This window comes from Phytophthora infestans, genomic scaffold (assembly GCF_000142945.1).
Source record: "Phytophthora infestans T30-4 supercont1.15 genomic scaffold, whole genome shotgun sequence".
Classification (NCBI taxonomy): domain Eukaryota; phylum Oomycota; class Peronosporomycetes; order Peronosporales; family Peronosporaceae; genus Phytophthora; species Phytophthora infestans.
Genome location: NW_003303744.1, coordinates 649,473 through 668,129, shown reverse-complemented (window position 1 = coordinate 668,129; position 18,657 = coordinate 649,473). Strand labels below are relative to the sequence as shown.

Here is an 18,657-nt window from a genome sequence, read left to right as displayed (position 1 = left end):
TGTATCAATACCTGCACCTGTAATTTATTGTGGATTATCGCAGGGAACTCAACACTCCTTGGACCAAGGGCTTAGTTAAGATTTATGTACAGGTAATAAAACACAATGGACATGCACGCGACGATTGTGAAACCTTTGGACAATCGGCAACGCGCATAATCAAAAATAATTACCACCATGCGCAGAACACGTACAACACTATCACACACCGGAAGAGTCTGCATAGTCGAGCACAAAATGCGTAATCCAAGAGAGTGTACCACAGCGCGCAAAAGTAAGTTGTTCACGTAATACACCCGGAAAGGGGTTTGGATGGGGTTGTTGAGGGGCCCGGGAACCCTTTTTCAAAGTCTAAGAGTTGGCGCCCCCCTCCCCCCTCTCATGCCATCAGCTTTTGCTTGGAAGGACTCTGCAGCGCAACCTCGACGATATTCTAGATCGCTGCAATAATGTACTGTATTGCAATTATCCCTCGCATGCAGTTCAAATCGCAAGTTGATATTTGTACAGAGCTCCTATTGGGAATATAACACTGCTAAAAAATATGTTTGAAGCAGTACTTATCTAAATGTTTTTTCAATCACTACAAAATTTCTATATATATGTAATCTGGTTACACTTAATGGTTGGCAGTCTCTTCATTCAAAACTTAATTTGCCTTAACGTTGAGCCCTTCGTCGTTAACAACGATAATACTGATGAATTTGTACGTGTAACCTCGAAAGGTGCTTAAAGCCCATGAAAAAAGATAACCTGTTCATTCGAAGTCGTAGACGAAGCAAATTTTGGTAGTAGGAACGCCAGCACACTACTATTTTGTTAAGGTGTTAACTCCGTAGGCCCACAGCTCAAAGAACTAACAGTAGTAAAGACCACCGAAAGGAATGCCAAGACCGCACCCGCCGCTGTACAGACCCGCACCAAACCTGTTTCAGTATCCCAACGGATAGGCCCAGCCAGGGACACCGCCGCACATGAATCCGAAGCGTGGGGTCCATATCCACCCCAACCGCCCCAGCCACCCCAGCCACCGAGTTCCCAGCTGCCAAGACCACCTATGCCTCCACTTAGACGGGCATAGGAAGTCGTTAGTCTAACTAAGTGACATCAATGTAACCTCACCAAAACTAAAAACTATGCCTCCACGGAGCCCCCATCCGTATTGCTCCTTCTCGTCATCCTTGTCGTCATGGGCCTCCTTTTTGATCATTGCAGCGGCATTCGCAGGAGGATCGATCTTCTCCGTCACCCCTGTGAACGTGACGCCGTCGGGTAGTGTGGACGCTTCAACTAGTTCGAATGCTTCGGCTGGGGTTTTGACGACAGGTTGGTCGGCGGTGGCGGCGGTGGCAGCACCGAGGACGGGCATCATAGCGACGAAGAAGCTGTTGAAGTTCATGGTATTGGTGGGTTTTCCCGTTGACCTGGCCGATGAGTTGGTACGTGACGTGCAGTATTGAAAGCAAATCCAGTTGTGGTCAAATCGACCTGTGAAGGCGGGGGTATGGCCTTCCTGTGTCATGAGGTCTCCGTAGTTCTTAAGCAGCAACGTCGCCGATTTGGGCTCATCGAGACGAACGATTAAAGGGACAGTGATCGAGCAACATTGCTTATAGGTATGATAGTCGCAACATTTTGTTTGACGCCTGAAGGGTAGTAGTTTCCGCCTCACGGTAATTAAAAAAAAAAATATTAGGAAAGTGCTCAGAACTTATTCTAAAACTTAACAATAGCGTTGTTGTCGATTATTATAGTAGTTGTTGACAAATACTGTAGTAACGAATTCTGGTGCAAGCATTAAGAGTGATGACAAGTGGCTCTCAATTTGATTTGTATGTGCTTTTTAGTGCATGTACAGGTATGAGCACCGCCATTCTAAGGACTGGCGAAACTCAGAAGTAATACTCCGGCTTCCACCGACCGTTATTGTACACCAATTTGTACTCGTTCGCACCCGGAAGCATTTTCTTGGCCAACTTGCTAAAGGCCTTTATCCCACTTCGACGTCTTGAGAGGTGCGCTTTCAGCTTTTGTGATAGCTCCAGATGCAACGTCGCGGACTCTAAACACCCTCTCCTCCGACTCTGGATCATGTTCGGAGGCCAAACCGGTCGTTTTCGTGGAGGCCCCTTGCCGGAGCGAGCGAGCCTCGCTACAACATGTCGCTACAAGAGTGGCGACAATCGTCAGTAGCACGAAACGGAGATGCATGAGTGACGGAATCTGCAGCTAGGCTTGGGCTTGTTTCTCGTAAGCTCTAGAGCGATAAATGAGAAATGACGTGCAGCATTAATGGATCCGCAACTTGGTTCCGCTTGCCGCAAGACTGGACGTGTGGCCCCATCTCCCGCGGCATCATGCAGCAAATCAGCTGTACTAATAAAATTCAAAGTGCTTACGTGATGAAATACGAAGCGTACAGTAGCTTAAACAGAACTCGGAACGGTGAATAAACAAAACAAATAAGCATTAAAAGAATGTTTTTTATTAGCTATTTTTTTACATCATATCAGAAGCCGCTGTAAGAAACGCCAAATAAACAATCTGGGTGGAGATATGCAATGAAGCTTTCACCGCCCCATAAAGGAATGGCTTGTTAGTACTTCCGTAATCACGATTTCCCTGCACTATCATCTCGTCAGGGCGCGTGATATGTCCCGTATTCTAACAATGAATAGGAGCCCGGCTAGCTTAATTTAAAAAAGCTAGCTGGGCGAAAAAGTAGCATATCACGTGCTGAATACATCAAAACGCATTATAGGTGCAAAGTATTATCTCCTTCTCTAATAAAGCTAACTTTTTTCGTGCCGGCTAAGATCGGCTGTACTGTTGCTGATCTGGGAAATACTCGATTTGATTTAGAAATGGTGCACATGTATTATAATAAAACATGTATCAATACCTGCACCTGTAATTTATTGTGGATTATCGCAGGGAACTCAACACTCCTTGGACCAAGGGCTTAGTTAAGATTTATGTACAGGTAGAAAAACACAATGGACATGCACGCGACGATTGTGAAACCTTTGGACAATCGGCAACGCGCATAATAAAAAAATAATTACCACCATGCGCAGAACACGTACAACACTATCACACATCGGAAGAGTCTGCATAGTCGACAAAACGCGTAATCCAAGAGAGTGTACCACAGCGCGCAAAAGTAAGTTGTTCACGTAATACACCCGGAAAGGGGTTTGGATGGGGTTGTTGAAGGGCCCGGGAACCCTTTTTCAAAGTCTAAGAGTTGGCGCCCCCCTCCCCCCTCTCATGCCATCAGCTTTTGCTTGGAAGGACTCTGCAGCGCAACCTCGACGATATTCTAGATCGCTGCAATATTGTACTGTATTGCAATTATCCCTCGCATGCAGTTCAAATCGCAAGTTGATATTTGTACAGAGCTCCTATTGGGAATATAACACTGCTAAAAAATATGTTTGAAGCAGTACTTATCTAAATGTTTTTTCAATCACTACAAAATTTCTATATATATGTAATCTGGTTACACTTAATGGTTGGCAGTCTCTTCATTCAAAACTTAATTTGCCTTAACGTTGAGCCCTTCGTCGTTAACAACGATAATACTGATGAATTTGTACGTGTAACCTCGAAAGGTGCTTAAAGCCCATGAAAAAAGATAACCTGTTCATTCGAAGTCGTAGACGAAGCAAATTTTGGTAGTAGGAACGCCAGCACACTACTATTTTGTTAAGGTGTTAACTCCGTAGGCCCACAGCTCAAAGAACTAACAGTAGTAGAGACCACCGAAAGGAATGCCAAGACCGCACCCGCCGCTGTACAGACCCGCACCAAACCTGTTTCAGTATCCCAACGGATAGGCCCAGCCAGGGACACCGCCGCACATGAATCCGAAGCGGTGGGGTCCATAGCCACCCCAACCGCCCCAGCCACCCCAGCCACCGAGTTCCCAGCTGCCAAGACCACCTATGCCTCCACTTAGACGGGCATAGGAAGTCGTTAGTCTAACTAAGTGACATCAATGTAACCTCACCAAAACTAAAAACTATGCCTCCACCGAGCCCCCATCCGTATTGCTCCTTCTCGTCATCCTTGTCGTCATGGGCCTCCTTTTTGATCATTGCAGCGGCATTCGCAGGAGGATCGATCTTCTCCGTCACCCCTGTGAACGTGACGCCGTCGGGTAGTGTGGACGCTTCAACTAGTTCGAATGCTTCGGCTGGGGTTTTGACGACAGGTTGGTCGACGGTGGCGGCGGTGGCAGCACCGAGGACGGGCATCATAGCGACGAAGAAGCTGTTGAAGTTCATGGTATTGGTGGGTTTTCCCGTTGACCTGGCCGATGAGTTGGTACGTGACGTGCAGTATTGAAAGCAAATCCAGTTGTGGTCAAATCGACCTGTGAAGGCGGTGGTATGGCCTTCCTGTGTCATGAGGTCTCCGTAGTTCTTAAGCAGCAACGTCGCCGATTTGGGCTCGTCGAGACGAACGATTAAAGGGACAGTGATCGAGCAACATTGCTTATAGCTATGATAGTCGCAACATTTTGTTTGACGCCTGAAGGGTAGTAGTTTCCGCCTCACGGTAATTAAAAAAAACAAATATTAGGAAAGTGCTCAGAACTTATTCTAAAACTTAACAATAGCGTTGTTGTCGATTATTATAGTAGTTGTTGACAAATACTGTAGTAACGAATTCTGGTGCAAGCATTAAGAGTGATGACAAGTGGCTCTTAATTTGATTTGTATGTGCTTTTTAGTGCATGTACAGGTATGAGCACCGCCATTCTAAGGACTGGCGAAACTCAGAAGTAATACTCCGGCTTCCACCGACCGTTATTGTACACCAATTTGTACTCGTTCGCACCCGGAAGCATTTTCTTGGCCAACTTGCTGAGGACTTTATCCTACTTCGACGTCTTGAGAGGTGCGCTTTCAGCTTTTGTGATAGCTCCAGATGCAACGTCGCGGACTCTAAACACCCTCTCCTCCGACTCTGGATCATGTTCGGAGGCCAAACCGGTCGTTTTCGTGGAGGCCCCTTGCCGGAGCGAGCGAGCCTCGCTACAACATGTCGCTACAAGAGTGGCGACAATCGTCAGTAGCACGAAACGGAGATGCATGAGTGACGGAATCTGCAGCTAGGCTTGGGCTTGTTTCTCGTAAGCTCTAGAGCGATAAATGAGAAATGACGTGCAGCATTAATGGATCCGCAACTTGGTTCCGCTTGCCGCAAGACTGGACGTGTGGCCCCATCTCCCGCGGCATCATGCAGCAAATCAGCTGTACTAATAAAATTCAAAGTGCTTACGTGATGAAATACGAAGCGTACAGTAGCTTAAACAGAACTCGGATCGGTGAATAAACAAAACAAATAAGCATTAAAAGAATGTTTTTTATTAGCTATTTTTTTACATCATATCAGAAGCCGCTGTAAGAAACGCCAAATAAACAATCTGGGTGGAGATATGCAATGAAGCTTTCACCGCCCCATAAAGGAATGGCTTGTTAGTACTTCCGTAATCACGATTTCCCTGCACTATCATATTGTCAGGGCGCGTGATATGTCCCGTATTCTAACAATGAATAGGAGCCCGGCTAGCTTAATTTAAAAAAGCTAGCTGGGCGAAAAAGTAGCATATCACGTGGTGAATACATCAAAACGCATTATAGGTGCAAAGTATTATCTCCTTCTCTAATAAAGCTAACTTTTTCGTGCCGGCTAAGATCGGCTGTACTGTTGCTGATCTGGGAAATACTCGATTTGATTTAGAAATGGTGCACATGTATTATAATAAAACATGTATCAATACCTGCACCTGTAATTTATTGTGGATTATCGCAGGGAACTCAACACTCCTTGGACCAAGGGCTTAGTTAAGATTTATGTACAGGTAGAAAAACACAATGGACATGCACGCGACGATTGTGAAACCTTTGGACAATCGGCAACGCGCATAATCAAAAATAATTACCACCATGCGCAGAACACGTACAACACTATCGCACATCGGAAGAGTCTGCATAGTCGAGCACAAAACGCGTAATCCAAGAGAGTGTACCACAGCGCGCAAAAGTAAGTTGTTCACGTAATACACCCGGAAAGGGGTTTGGATGGGGTTGTTGAAGGGCCCGGGAACCCTTTTTCAAAGTCTAAGAGTTGGCGCCCCCCTCCCCCCTCTCATGCCATCAGCTTTTGCTTGGAAGGACTCTGCAGCGCAACCTCGACGATATTCTAGATCGCTGCAATATTGTACTGTATTGCAATTATCCCTCGCATGCAGTTCAAATCGCAAGTTGATATTTGTACAGAGCTCCTATTGGGAATATAACACTGCTAAAAAATATGTTTGAAGCAGTACTTATCTAAATGTTTTCAATCACTACAAAATTTCTATATATATGTAATCTGGTTACACTTAATGGTTGGCAGTCTCTTCATTCAAAACTTAATTTGCCTTAACGTTGAGCCCTTCGTCGTTAACAACGATAATACTGATGAATTTGTACGTGTAACCTCGAAAGGTGCTCAAAGCCCATGAAAAAAGATAACCTGTTCATTCGAAGTCGTAGACGAAGCAAATTTTGGTAGTAGGAAGGCCAGCACACTACTATTTTGTTAAGGTGTTAACTCCGTAGGCCCACAGCTCAAAGAACTAACAGTAGTAGAGACCAGCGAAAGGAATGCCAAGACCGCACCCGCCGCTGTACAGACCCGCACCAAACCTGTTTTCAGTATCCCAACGGATAGGCCCAGCCAGGGACACCGCCGCACATGAATCCGAAGCGGTGGGGTCCATAGCCACCCCAACCGCCCCAGCCACCCCAGCCACCGAGTTCCCAGCTGCCAAGACCACCTATGCCTCCACTTAGACGGACATAGGAAGTCGTTAGTCTAACTAAGTGACATCAATGTAACCTCACCAAAACTAAAAACTATGCCTCCACCGAGCCCCCATCCGTATTGCTCCTTCTCGTCATCCTTGTCGTCATGGGCCTCCTTTTTGATCATTGCAGCGGCATTCGCAGGAGGATCGATCTTCTCCGTCACCCCTGTGAACGTGACGCCGTCGGGTAGTGTGGACGCTTCAACTAGTTCGAATGCTTCGGCTGGGGTTTTGACGACAGGTTGGTCGGCGGTGGCGGCGGTGGCAGCACCGAGGACGGGCATCATAGCGACGAAGAAGCTGTTGAAGTTCATGGTATTGGTGGGTTTTCCCGTTGACCTGGCCGATGAGTTGGTACGTGACGTGCAGTATTGAAAGCAAATCCAGTTGTGGTCAAATCGACCTGTGAAGGCGGTGGTATGGCCTTCCTGTGTCATAAAGTCTCCGTAGTTCTTAAGCAGCAACGTCGCCGATTTGGGCTCGTCGAGACGAACGATTAAAGGGACAGTGATCGAGCAACATTGCTTATAGCTATGATAGTCGCAACATTTTGTTTGACGCCTGAAGGGTAGTAGTTTCCGCCTCACGGTAATTAAAAAAAACAAATATTAGGAAAGTGCTCAGAACTTATTCTAAAACTTAACAATAGCGTTGTTGTCGATTATTATAGTAGTTGTTGACAAATACTGTAGTAACGAATTCTGGTGCAAGCATTAAGAGTGATGACAAGTGGCTCTTAATTTGATTTGTATGTGCTTTTTAGTGCATGTACAGGTATGAGCACCGCCATTCTAAGGACTGGCGAAACTCAGAAGTAATACTCCGGCTTCCACCGACCGTTATTGTACACCAATTTGTACTCGTTCGCACCCGGAAGCATTTTCTTGGCCAACTTGCTAAAGGCCTTTATCCCACTTCGACGTCTTGAGAGGTGCGCTTTCAGCTTTTGTGATAGCTCCAGATGCAACGTCGCGGACTCTAAACACCCTCTCCTCCGACTCTGGATCATGTTCGGAGGCCAAACCGGTCGTTTTCGTGGAGGCCCCTTGCCGGAGCGAGCGAGCCTCGCTACAACATGTCGCTACAAGAGTGGCGACAATCGTCAGTAGCACGAAACGGAGATGCATGAGTGACGGAATCTGCAGCTAGGCTTGGGCTTGTTTCTCGTAAGCTCTAGAGCGATAAATGAGAAATGACGTTCAGCATTAATGGATCCGCAACTTGGTTCCGCTTGCCGCAAGACTGGACGTGTGGCCCCATCTCCCGCGGCATCATGCAGCAAATCAGCTGTACTAACAACATTCAAAGTGCTTACGTGATGAAATACGAAGCGTACAGTAGCTTAAACAGAACTCGGATCGGTGAATAAACAAAACAAATAAGCATTAAAAGAATGTTTTTTATTAGCTATTGTTTTACATCATATCAGAAGCCGCTGTAAGAAACGCCAAATAAACAATCTGGGTGGAGATATGCAATGAAGCTTTCACCGCCCCATAAAGGAATGGCTTGTTAGTACTTCCGTGATCACGATTTCCCTGCACTATCATCTTGTCAGGGCGCGTGATATGTCCCGTATTCTAACAATGAATAGGAGCCCGGCTAGCTTAATTTAAAAAAGCTAGCTGGGCGAAAAAGTAGCATATCACGTGGTGAATACATCAAAACGCATTATAGGTGCAAAGTATTATCTCCTTCTCTAATAAAGCTAACTTTTTCGTGCCGGCTAAGATCGGCTGTACTGTTGCTGATCTGGGAAATACTCGATTTGATTTAGAAATGGTGCACATGTATTATAATAAAACATGTATCAATACCTGCACCTGTAATTTATTGTGGATTATCGCAGGGAACTCAACACTCCTTGGACCAAGGGCTTAGTTAAGATTTATGTACAGGTAGAAAAACACAATGGACATGCACGCGACGATTGTGAAACCTTTGGACAATCGGCAACGCGCATAATCAAAAATAATTACCACCATGCGCAGAACACGTACAACACTATCACACATCGGAAGAGTCTGCATAGTCGACAAAACGCGTAATCCAAGAGAGTGTACCACAGCGCGCAAAAGTAAGTTGTTCACGTAATACACCCGGAAAGGGGTTTGGATGGGGTTGTTGAGGGGCCCGGGAACCCTTTTTCAAAGTCTAAGAGTTGGCGCCCCCCTCCCCCCTCTCATGCCATCAGCTTTTGCTTGGAAGGACTCTGCAGCGCAACCTCGACGATATTCTAGATCGCTGCAATAATGTACTGTATTCTATTATCCCTCGCATGCAGTTCAAATCGCAAGTTGATATTTGTACAGAGCTCCTATTGGGAATATAACACTGCTAAAAAATATGTTTGAAGCAGTACTTATCTAAATGTTTTTTCAATCACTACAAAATTTCTATATATATGTAATCTGGTTACACTTAATGGTTGGCAGTCTCTTCATTCAAAACTTAATTTGCCTTAACGTTGAGCCCTTCGTCGTTAACAACGATAATACTGATGAATTTGTACGTGTAACCTCGAAAGGTGCTCAAAGCCCATGAAAAAAGATAACCTGTTCATTCGAAGTCGTAGACGAAGCAAATTTTGGTAGTAGGAACGCCAGCACACTACTATTTTGTTAAGGTGTTAACTCCGTAGGCCCATAGCTCAAAGAACTAACAGTAGTAGAGACCACCGAAAGGAATGCCAAGACCGCACCCGCCGCTGTACAGACCCGCACCAAACCTGTTTCAGTATCCCAACGGATAGGCCCAGCCAGGGACACCGCCGCACATGAATTCGAAGCGGTGGGGTCCATAGCCACCCCAACCGCCCCAGCCACCCCAGCCACCGAGTTCCCAGCTGCCAAGACCACCTATGCCTCCACTTAGACGGGCATAGGAAGTCGTTAGTCTAACTAAGTGACATCAATGTAACCTCACCAAAACTAAAAACTATGCCTCCACCGAGCCCCCATCCGTATTGCTCCTTCTCGTCATCCTTGTCGTCATGGGCCTCCTTTTTGATCATTGCAGCGGCATTCGCAGGAGGATCGATCTTCTCCGTCACCCCTGTGAACGTGACGCCGTCGGGTAGTGTGGACGCTTCAACTAGTTCGAATGCTTCGGCTGGGGTTTTGACGACAGGTTGGTCGCTGGTGGCGGCGGTGGCAGCACCGAGGACGGGCATCATAGCGACGAAGAAGCTGTTGAAGTTCATGGTATTGGTGGGTTTTCCCGTTGACCTGGCCGATGAGTTGGTACGTGACGTGCAGTATTGAAAGCAAATCCAGTTGTGGTCAAATCGACCTGTGAAGGCGGTGGTATGGCCTTCCTGTGTCATAAAGTCTCCGTAGTTCTTAAGCAGCAAAGTCGCCGATTTGGGCTCGTCGAGACGAATGATTGAGTGAGTGAGCAACATTGCTTATAGCTATGGTAGTCGCAGCCTTTTGAAGGGTAGTAGTTTTTGCCTCACGGTAATTAAAAAAAAAAATATTAGGAAAGTGCTCAGAACTTATTCTAAAACGTAACAATAGCATTGTTGTCGATTATTATAGTAGTTGTTGACAAATACTGTAGTAACGAATTCTGGTGCAAGCATTAAGAGTGATGACAAGTGGCTCTCAATTTGATTTGTATGTGCTTTTTAGTGCATGTACATGTATGAGCACCGCCATTCTAAGGACTGGCGAAACTCAGAAGTAATACTCCGGCTTCCACCGACCGTTATTGTACACCAATTTGTACTCGTTCGCACCCGGAAGCATTTTCTTGGCCAACTTGCTGAGGACTTTATCCCACTTCGACGTCTTGAGAGGTGCGCTTTCAGCTTTTGTGATAGCTCCAGATGCAACGTCGCGGACTCTAAACACCCTCTCCTCCGACTCTGGATCATGTTCGGAGGCCAAACCGGTCGTTTTCGTGGAGGCCCCTTGCCGGAGCGAGCGAGCTTCGCTACAACATGTCGCTACAAGAGTGGCGACAATCGTCAGTAGCACGAAACGGAGATGCATGAGTGACGGAATCTGCAGCTAGGCTTGGGCTTGTTTCTCGTAAGCTCTAGAGCGATAAATGAGAAATGACGTGCAGCATTAATGGATCCGCAACTTGGTTCCGCTTGCCGCAAGACTGGACGTGTGGCCCCATCTCCCGCGGCATCATGCAGCAAATCAGCTGTACTAACAACATTCAAAGTGCTTACGTGATGAAATACGAAGCGTACAGTAGCTTAAACAGAACTCGGATCGGTGAATAAACAAAACAAATAAGCATTAAAAGAATGTTTTTTATTAGCTATTTTTTTACATCATATCAGAAGCCGCTGTAAGAAACGCCAAATAAACAATCTGGGTGGAGATATGCAATGAAGCTTTCACCGCCCCATAAAGGAATGGCTTGTTAGTACTTCCGTAATCACGATTTCCCTGCACTATCATCTCGTCAGGGCGCGTGATATGTCCCGTATTTTAACTATGAATAGGAGCCCGGCTAGCTTAATTTAAAAAAGCTAGCTGGGCGAAAAAGTAGCATATCACGTGGTGAATACATCAAAACGCATTATAGGTGCAAAGTATTATCTCCTTTTCTAATAAAGCTAACTTTTTCGTGCCGGCTAAGATCGGCTGTACTGTTGCTGATCTGGGAAATACTCGATTTGATTTAGAAATGGTGCACATGTATTATAATAAAACATGTATCAATACCTGCACCTGTAATTTATTGTGGATTATCGCAGGGAACTCAACACTCCTTGGACCAAGGGCTTAGTTAAGATTTATGTACAGGTAGAAAAACACAATGGACATGCACGCGACGATTGTGAAACCTTTGGACAATCGGCAACGCGCATAATCAAACATAATTACCACCATGCGCAGAACACGTACAACACTATCACACATCGGAAGAGTCTGCATAGTCGAGCACAAAACGCGTAATCCAAGAGAGTGCACCACAGCGCGCAAAAGTAAGTTGTTCACGTACAGACAACGACGGTGAAATCCGCCCGGTGTCTGAACACTATCCTTCATATAAAATTGAAAAATTACGCGCGACAAGAATACCCGCCCAGTTATTTGATTGGTTGAAAGTGGCAGTTTCAGCTCAAAGTCTGAACACAAAGTACAAAAACGATTCCAAAATGTACAGAACCGATGCAGGAATCAGCACATCCTGGGTCGATTGTACAAAAACGCCCAAATACGGCATACGGATTGGCTGAAACTGGTTTCATTAGTGGGAAAACCATGTTTGGACTCGGGCGTGTTTCAAAGGTATGGCGGATTTCACCGTCGTTGTCTGTAATACACCCGGAAAGGGGTTTGGATGGTGTTGTTGAAGGGCCCGGGAACCCCTTTTCAAAGTCTGAGGGCCATTCTCAACCACGCTCAGCTCAGCGCAGCACATCCCATTTTTATGCGCGTGTGCTCGTGGCGGTTGAGAACGCCCGTGCCCCCCCCCCCAGCGCTCTGACAGTTGGCACAAACACTTGTTGAAGAGACGCAGCATTCGCAGCATGAGCTCACAAGGCAGCTTCGCCGGTAGTGACCCTGCTCAGTTTACCCAGCTCGCCCAGCCTGGTAGTGACCCCGCTCAGTCCACCCAGCTCACCCAGCTTTGGCAAGCGCATGCGCCAGCGACTATCGCATCCCCGTTTCTCCCAAGAGAGTTCATGCCGTTTGCTGCGGCGGGGAGTCAATATACCGAGACATTTAAACGCCAACTGCAAGTCGCTCAGTCATCTGCACCCCACGCGAATGCAGTATCCGCGGCGCTTCCGCGAAGTGCTGTTCCTTTATCTCGCATACATCGACAAGCTTGTCAGCCTGAAGCGGACTCGGATAGCTCTGAGGAAGGCATTATCGGGGTGCTGACCCCAGATATGATGGCAGCCGCACCTACTGAGGCTGCGACTTCATCTCAAGCCCCCGCGACCGTACCATCAATCGACCACAACGAGTGGAAGGCTGATGAAATGCGAAAAGAGTGCACGAGACGTAAAATTCGTCTACCGAAAGGCACACTGAAGGAAGATCGGGTTAAAGCGCTGATGTACTACGACGCAAAGAAAAAAAAGTATGGGGGGGCTGCCCGGAGACAGCACGCAACTCGTAGAGCATGATGAGACCCGTAGCAACACTGCATGTTTCGACTGCTGAATGTCCTTTTCAGCGACGAATTTGCTGAACGCTTCAGCAGAACAGGTTTGTGGATGCCACCTAGGCTTGCATTCTATTACCAATATTAACACCACATTCACGTCTTTCAGGCGATTCAGCGACACGGACGGAACTAGACGGAAAGCTACTGAATGAAAAGAGCGATTTTTGGCTTGACGTTCGTGCAGCCTTCGTTGACTTTTGTCCTGAGGATGACGAGCGCAACGAAATGGCGTTCAACGATGATTCTTTCTTCGATGGCGTCAATCCCGCTTTAGCTAAGAAGGTTCACTCGGCTAAGAAGTTGTACAGCATGTGGAAAGAAGTAAACGGCAACTACTTCGAGGCACAAACGAAGTTTTCCTGCTCTGGTCAGAGCGAAAATGAGTTCCGTAACTTCGTCGGTGGTCGAGGAGATGTACTATACCTTCGCAGGTGGTTGATGGTGCGTTGTTGAGTCTTTTGCATCAGGGAGAAGCTACTGACATCTCTATTGTGATTAACGGTTGAAACCTGAACTCCTGCAGCCAACCCTTCAGCGACCAACCAAGCTCGCGGTGACCAACTTTGCGAAAGGAGGTTTGCATGCTAAGGATGAACTGGATACAATGGACTCAAATACGCTACTCAGAGATATCAAATCAAATAATACCACGCCCTCCAAACGTAAAAGTCACGATGCTTTCGAGTTGATGGCATCTTCATTCAGCTGCTACGTTAAAGACCGTCGCCAGGAATCTGAGCGAGAATCTGAAACGAGTCAGCTGGAACAACGGGCCCGTATATTGAGTATGCTTGCGGACATTCGCCGACAGATATCCGAGGTTAACGCAAAGCTGTCTGCACTCATTGATGGTGAAGCTGCAATCGAAAGAGCAATCTTTGAGGAGGACCTGGCGTTGTTGATGCAGGAGAGAACGAAACTAGTTAAGCAACTACAGAGCAGTGAGTAGCAGCGAGCACAACGAGATACGACTAAGTGAGAGTGAGGGCATTTACGGTCTGCAACCGAGAAAATGTATTAAGTTTAATTACTTTTCGCGTTCCGGCGAGCGATATTACGGACGGGACGATTTAAATTGTGCGCTTCAATGTGCTCCATCACAACTACTCGTGTCATTTCATCCATTACCTCCACCCGTCTGCGGCCGCTGATCATGCACTGAGTATGCAAGTAAGAGAGATCCCGAGATTCATTCCAAGTCCGTAGCTCACGCCGCATTACTTTAATGGTTTTTTTGCGCCTAAGGATTTTTCTACAGCAAACCGGTCAATACAAAATTATGTAAACGCATGCATGCGTGAATGACGTGCCCAACATTGGCAAGTCGGACACGCAGTGGGCGTTTGAAAACCCTCCACTTGTTGACTAGCAAGCCAAAGTCCATCTCAATACGTATATGACACTGACTTAGGTAGAAGTTGACGTTATCCCGATCGGGACGATTCCGCGTTTGGGCCTCATTAAACGGCGTGAGAACCACTCGAGTCTGCGGGTAAGCGTTGTCCGCCACAACAAAGTAAGGTCCACGAATTTGTGAAAGAGTATCACTTAGTGACCATTAAGAAAAAGCAACAGAGTCATTCCTCCCTCCGGGAGATCGACACGCCATGGCTGTAAAACGGCTTCTGTGATCACAACATGCCTGGACATTAAGTCCGTACCGTTGATAATGTCCTGATTAGAATGAAATGACGCGGCCACATTCCGACCTGCGAGGCACTTGTGTAGGACAAAGCCACCCATCGATTGCACCGATACAGCCAGGAATCGCGCCCCCCCCGTGCTCAGCCCGCGGAATCCAGCCGCATTTAGCTCCATGTCCTCTTCAGATTCTGGAAATGAAATGGATAGCTGTTCACTGCGATTAATAGCTCGTAAAACGGAGTGCACAATTCTATAAAACCAGCTCTACTGGTGCCTGTAATGACTCGTACATGGTGATAACACCGCCCGCAAGCGAACTGACGCAACTTTGAGGCATCTCCGACGGCGATACCTGCGGCTCTCCACAAGCACGTCTTGCAGACTGCAGAGGGTCAACAGCCAGTTCAGCCCCAACTAGGGCAAGCAAACACTCAAAACCACTTGGACTCATAGAATAGTACTGATTAAACTCTCCCTCCAGCAACAATCGATCGGCGTGCACATTCCAATTCAAACTCTCCCCAACCACAAGCATTTCACTTCCTTCATCCGCTAACTGAGCGACAGCACAAGTCAAAACTGGAACCAGCACAGCGACAAACGCTTCACTTTCCAGAGGTGAGACCATGACGTCGAGGGAGCCGAGGAATTCCTTTGTGACGATTTAAGATCCCAAAACAGCCATGGGAAGAAAGTTGATTGGCTAGTGCTTCACACCTTACCCCACCTTGCCCAAGTGACCCCTAAAACGCATGCAACTTTAAAGTCGCATGGCGCCTTTTTATACTCTCAGGCGCATGCGCCCTAGTCAAAAGCTAGCCAATCATATCCCTTTACTTGGGCGCATGGGAGCGCATGTGCCGGTTGAGAATGGCCCTGAGAGTCTCTCATGCCATCAGCTTTTGCTTGGAAGGACTCTGCAGCGCAATCTCGACGATATTCTAGATCTCTGCAATAATGTACTGTATTGCAATTCTTCCTCGCATGCAGTTCAAATCGCAAGTTGATATTTGTACAGAGCTCCCATTGGGAATATAACACTGCTAAAAAATATGTTCGAAGCAGTACTTATCTGCAAGTAAAGGTCAATGTATTTTCAATCACTACAAAATTTCTATATATATGTAATCTGGTTACACTTAATGGTTGGCAGTCTCTTCATTCAAAACAACGATAATACGGATGAATTTGTACGTATTTAACCTCGATAGGTGCTCAAAGCCCATGAAAAAAGATAACCTCTTCATTCGAAGTCGTAGACGAAGCAAATTTTGGTAGTAGGAAGGCTCCGTAGGCCCACAGTTCAAAGAACTAGCAGTAGTAGAGACCACCGGAAGGAATGCCAAGACCGCACCCGCCGCCGTACAGACCCGCACCAAACCTGTTTCAGTATCCCAACGGATAGGCCCAGCCAGGGACACCGCCGCACATGAATCCGAAGCGGTAGGTTCCATAGCCATCCCAACCGCCCCAGCCACCCCAGCCACCGAGTTCCCAGCCGCCAAGACCACTTAGGCCTCCACCGAGCCCCCACCCGTATTGCTCCTTCTCGTCGTCCTTGTCATTGTCGCTGTCATTCTTGTCGTCATGGGCCTCCTTTTTGATCATTGCAGCGGCATTCGCAGGAGGATCGATCTTCTCCGTCGCCCCTGTGAACGTGACGCCGTCGGGTAGTGCAACTAGCTCGAATGCTTCAGCTGGGGTTTTGACGACAGGTTGGTCGGCGGTGGCGGCGGTGGCAGCACCGAGGACGGCCATCATGGCTACGAGGAAGCGGTTGAACTTCATGGTATTGGTGAGTTTTCCCGTCGTCCTGGTCGATGAGTTGGTACGTGACGTGCAGTATGGAAAGCAAATCCAGTTGTGCTAAAATCGGCCTTCTGAAGGAACAGACTCGGTGGTATGGTCTTCCTGTGCCATGAGGGTTCCGCAGCTCTTGAGCAGCAAAGTCGCCGGTTCGGGCTCGACAAAACGAATGAGTGAAGTGACAGTGAGTGAGCCACATTTTAATGTTGAGTTCGTAATGATGATGCTCTTTGTTGGTGCCAACGGAAACATTGAGCATTGTATTACTTAAGCACTACTTAGTTTAGTACTCCGGTATTCAACTGCGCGTCAACTGCCTTGAGTTCATCTCGCAATGTCAGTAAGCGATTCTTTGTTTGCTCTGCATCTGTTGCCCCAGTCCCAAAGTTTAGCACCAGTTGAGCGCTCTCCGCCTGGATGTCTAGACACAGCTGTCTCCGTCGCTCTTGTAGCTCGCTGGTATCTAACCTTTCTAGCTCGGTGTTGCGGCCATCGTCGTGACCAGCAGATGCAACTGAGGTATCTACATCTCCTGCCACCGCATCACTCGGCCCTGGAAAAAGTTTCCTCGCCAGCGGTGGCTGTGGCGATTGAATAGTGTTGCGTCTACTGGACACGTTCAGCTCCCGCCGGAAGCGCTCAAAAGCGCGAAGGAAGGACGCGTCGTTCAGTTCGACGCTGGTAACGCTGGACCCGTCAAGGAAGCTCAACACACTCTCCAGCTCTTGCTCCTTCTCCTCGTCGTCATCTTCGTCCATTGACGGTCCATCGAAGTTGAACTTTCGAGCAAGGATTGGCGTGGAGTAGGCGTCTTCACCGAAACGGACTTGCTTGGACGATGACGTGTTGGATTTCTGGTCGCTTCCAGTGGTTGGAGTGGTCACGCTGCTGCCAGTGGTGGGCGTTCGGTCAGTATCTGTCGGCGGTTCCTGAAGCGGTAGCGTCCTGGCTGCGTCATTCGTCTCGGACTCAGGCGAATGCTCTGCACCCGATGAGGAAGGTGCGAGCGTCTCGGCTGTGGTCGCTCTCGACACTCCGAAGTTCGGATAGCGCACTCGGACACTCGGACGATGTGGCGTTGAATCCAGCGACGAGAAGGAGTGCGCGCTTGAGCTGAACGACTCGCTGTGGCTTGCTCGGTACACGACACTGGGGTCGCCGGTGGAGCCACTTTCAGATCGTCTGCGTTGACGACGACGAGTCCGGTCATGCTGCTCTCTAGAGCGTGTTGCAGTCCGTTGAGTCGAAGCTCCATAATGCAGTAATTGGTCGCGCGTTTGTACGGATTTCTCGAGCTTCAGCATCGTCTCAGCGAACTTGAGTTGCAGCGAGAACACGTCGGTCAGCGCATCAGGTGTCGGGCGATACCTCGGAAAAGTATCCAACACTGACAGAGGTCCACACGCAGAAGCAGAGACGGGAGCGACAGGTTGGAACGACACGCCACTCCTCGAACTTGTGAACGTCGCCACTTGGCCCCGTTGTGATGAAGACAACGGCTCCAAAGTCACCACTCCACCGATAGAAAACTGATTCTCCTCGCTGTTCCCTATAGGAAAACTAGACACCTGATTCTGTATCGGCTGAGCTTCTTCAGTCTGTACTGTATTCGTGGTGGTGTCCTGCTCCATCTGCCGCCTGATCTCCGCTCGTTGCTGCTGGAGCTCCGTGATCGCAGCCTGCCACGCTGTTCTGTGCGATTCATTTTGGTCCTGTTGATGTCCATCTTCCTCCCGCCTCTGTATCTCCTGCTGCAACTGCCTCTCGAACTCCTGTCGCCTCTGAGAAGCTGCAGCCAGCTCCTGTGTCAGTCGACGTCGGTTCCATCGCGTAGGGCGACGTCGAGAGCGTCGTCTTGCGGGTTCTGAGATGGCTGGAGCGGTGTTCTGGGCTGCGTCGTCGTCAGAGCTGATTGGGTCCACGCCTAAACGCGCCAGAGTGCTCTGCAGCTCCGCCTTGAGCGCATGCAGCTCCAGCGCGTACGACGCCATCATCGATTTGAATTTGAACCAATAGGAGAGAAAAAGCGCGGGAAGCTCAGTAGGCTGTATGACAGGATTGTCTTATGAAAAACAAATGCTTTTCGCTAAGCTTTACCCTCTCTTATCATTAAGAAAAATGAAATCCTTAAAAAAATTGTCGAAAATGAGATGAAAAAATCTGCTGTACTAACTTACAAATGCACCGCGTCCTTCAAG

General features: G+C 47.8%; 6 protein-coding genes across 6 annotated transcripts; all 6 read right to left on the bottom strand.

Moving 5' to 3' along the window:
* Positions 1-1,980: 1,980 nt before the first annotated feature.
* On the bottom strand, positions 1,981-2,211 carry PITG_22890 (secreted RxLR effector peptide protein, putative; the record flags this gene model as incomplete). The annotated part of the gene is made up of 1 exon (XM_002903098.1): positions 1,981-2,211. One exon carries the CDS (start codon positions 2,209-2,211, stop codon positions 1,981-1,983), a length of 231 nt encoding a protein of 76 aa, XP_002903144.1.
* A 2,674-nt stretch (positions 2,212-4,885) lies between these two features.
* On the bottom strand, positions 4,886-5,101 carry PITG_09497 (secreted RxLR effector peptide protein, putative; the record flags this gene model as incomplete). Its single annotated transcript, XM_002903097.1, has 1 exon — positions 4,886-5,101. The coding sequence occupies one exon, from the start codon at positions 5,099-5,101 to the stop codon at positions 4,886-4,888; it is 216 nt and encodes a 71-aa protein (XP_002903143.1).
* A 2,660-nt stretch (positions 5,102-7,761) lies between these two features.
* On the bottom strand, positions 7,762-7,992 carry PITG_22889 (secreted RxLR effector peptide protein, putative; the record flags this gene model as incomplete). Its single annotated transcript, XM_002903096.1, has 1 exon — positions 7,762-7,992. The coding sequence occupies one exon, from the start codon at positions 7,990-7,992 to the stop codon at positions 7,762-7,764; it is 231 nt and encodes a 76-aa protein (XP_002903142.1).
* A 2,550-nt stretch (positions 7,993-10,542) lies between these two features.
* Positions 10,543-10,860, bottom strand: PITG_09496 (secreted RxLR effector peptide protein, putative; the record flags this gene model as incomplete). Its single annotated transcript, XM_002903095.1, has 1 exon — positions 10,543-10,860. The coding sequence occupies one exon, from the start codon at positions 10,858-10,860 to the stop codon at positions 10,543-10,545; it is 318 nt and encodes a 105-aa protein (XP_002903141.1).
* Positions 10,861-16,039: 5,179 nt separating this feature from the next.
* PITG_09495 (uncharacterized protein) lies at positions 16,040-16,633 on the bottom strand (the record flags this gene model as incomplete). The annotated part of the gene is made up of 1 exon (XM_002903094.1): positions 16,040-16,633. One exon carries the CDS (start codon positions 16,439-16,441, stop codon positions 16,040-16,042), a length of 402 nt encoding a protein of 133 aa, XP_002903140.1.
* A 124-nt stretch (positions 16,634-16,757) lies between these two features.
* Positions 16,758-18,453, bottom strand: PITG_09494 (uncharacterized protein; the record flags this gene model as incomplete). Its single annotated transcript, XM_002903093.1, has 2 exons — positions 16,758-16,761; positions 16,928-18,453. 2 exons carry the CDS (start codon positions 18,451-18,453, stop codon positions 16,758-16,760), a joined length of 1,530 nt encoding a protein of 509 aa, XP_002903139.1.
* Positions 18,454-18,657: the final 204 nt, after the last annotated feature.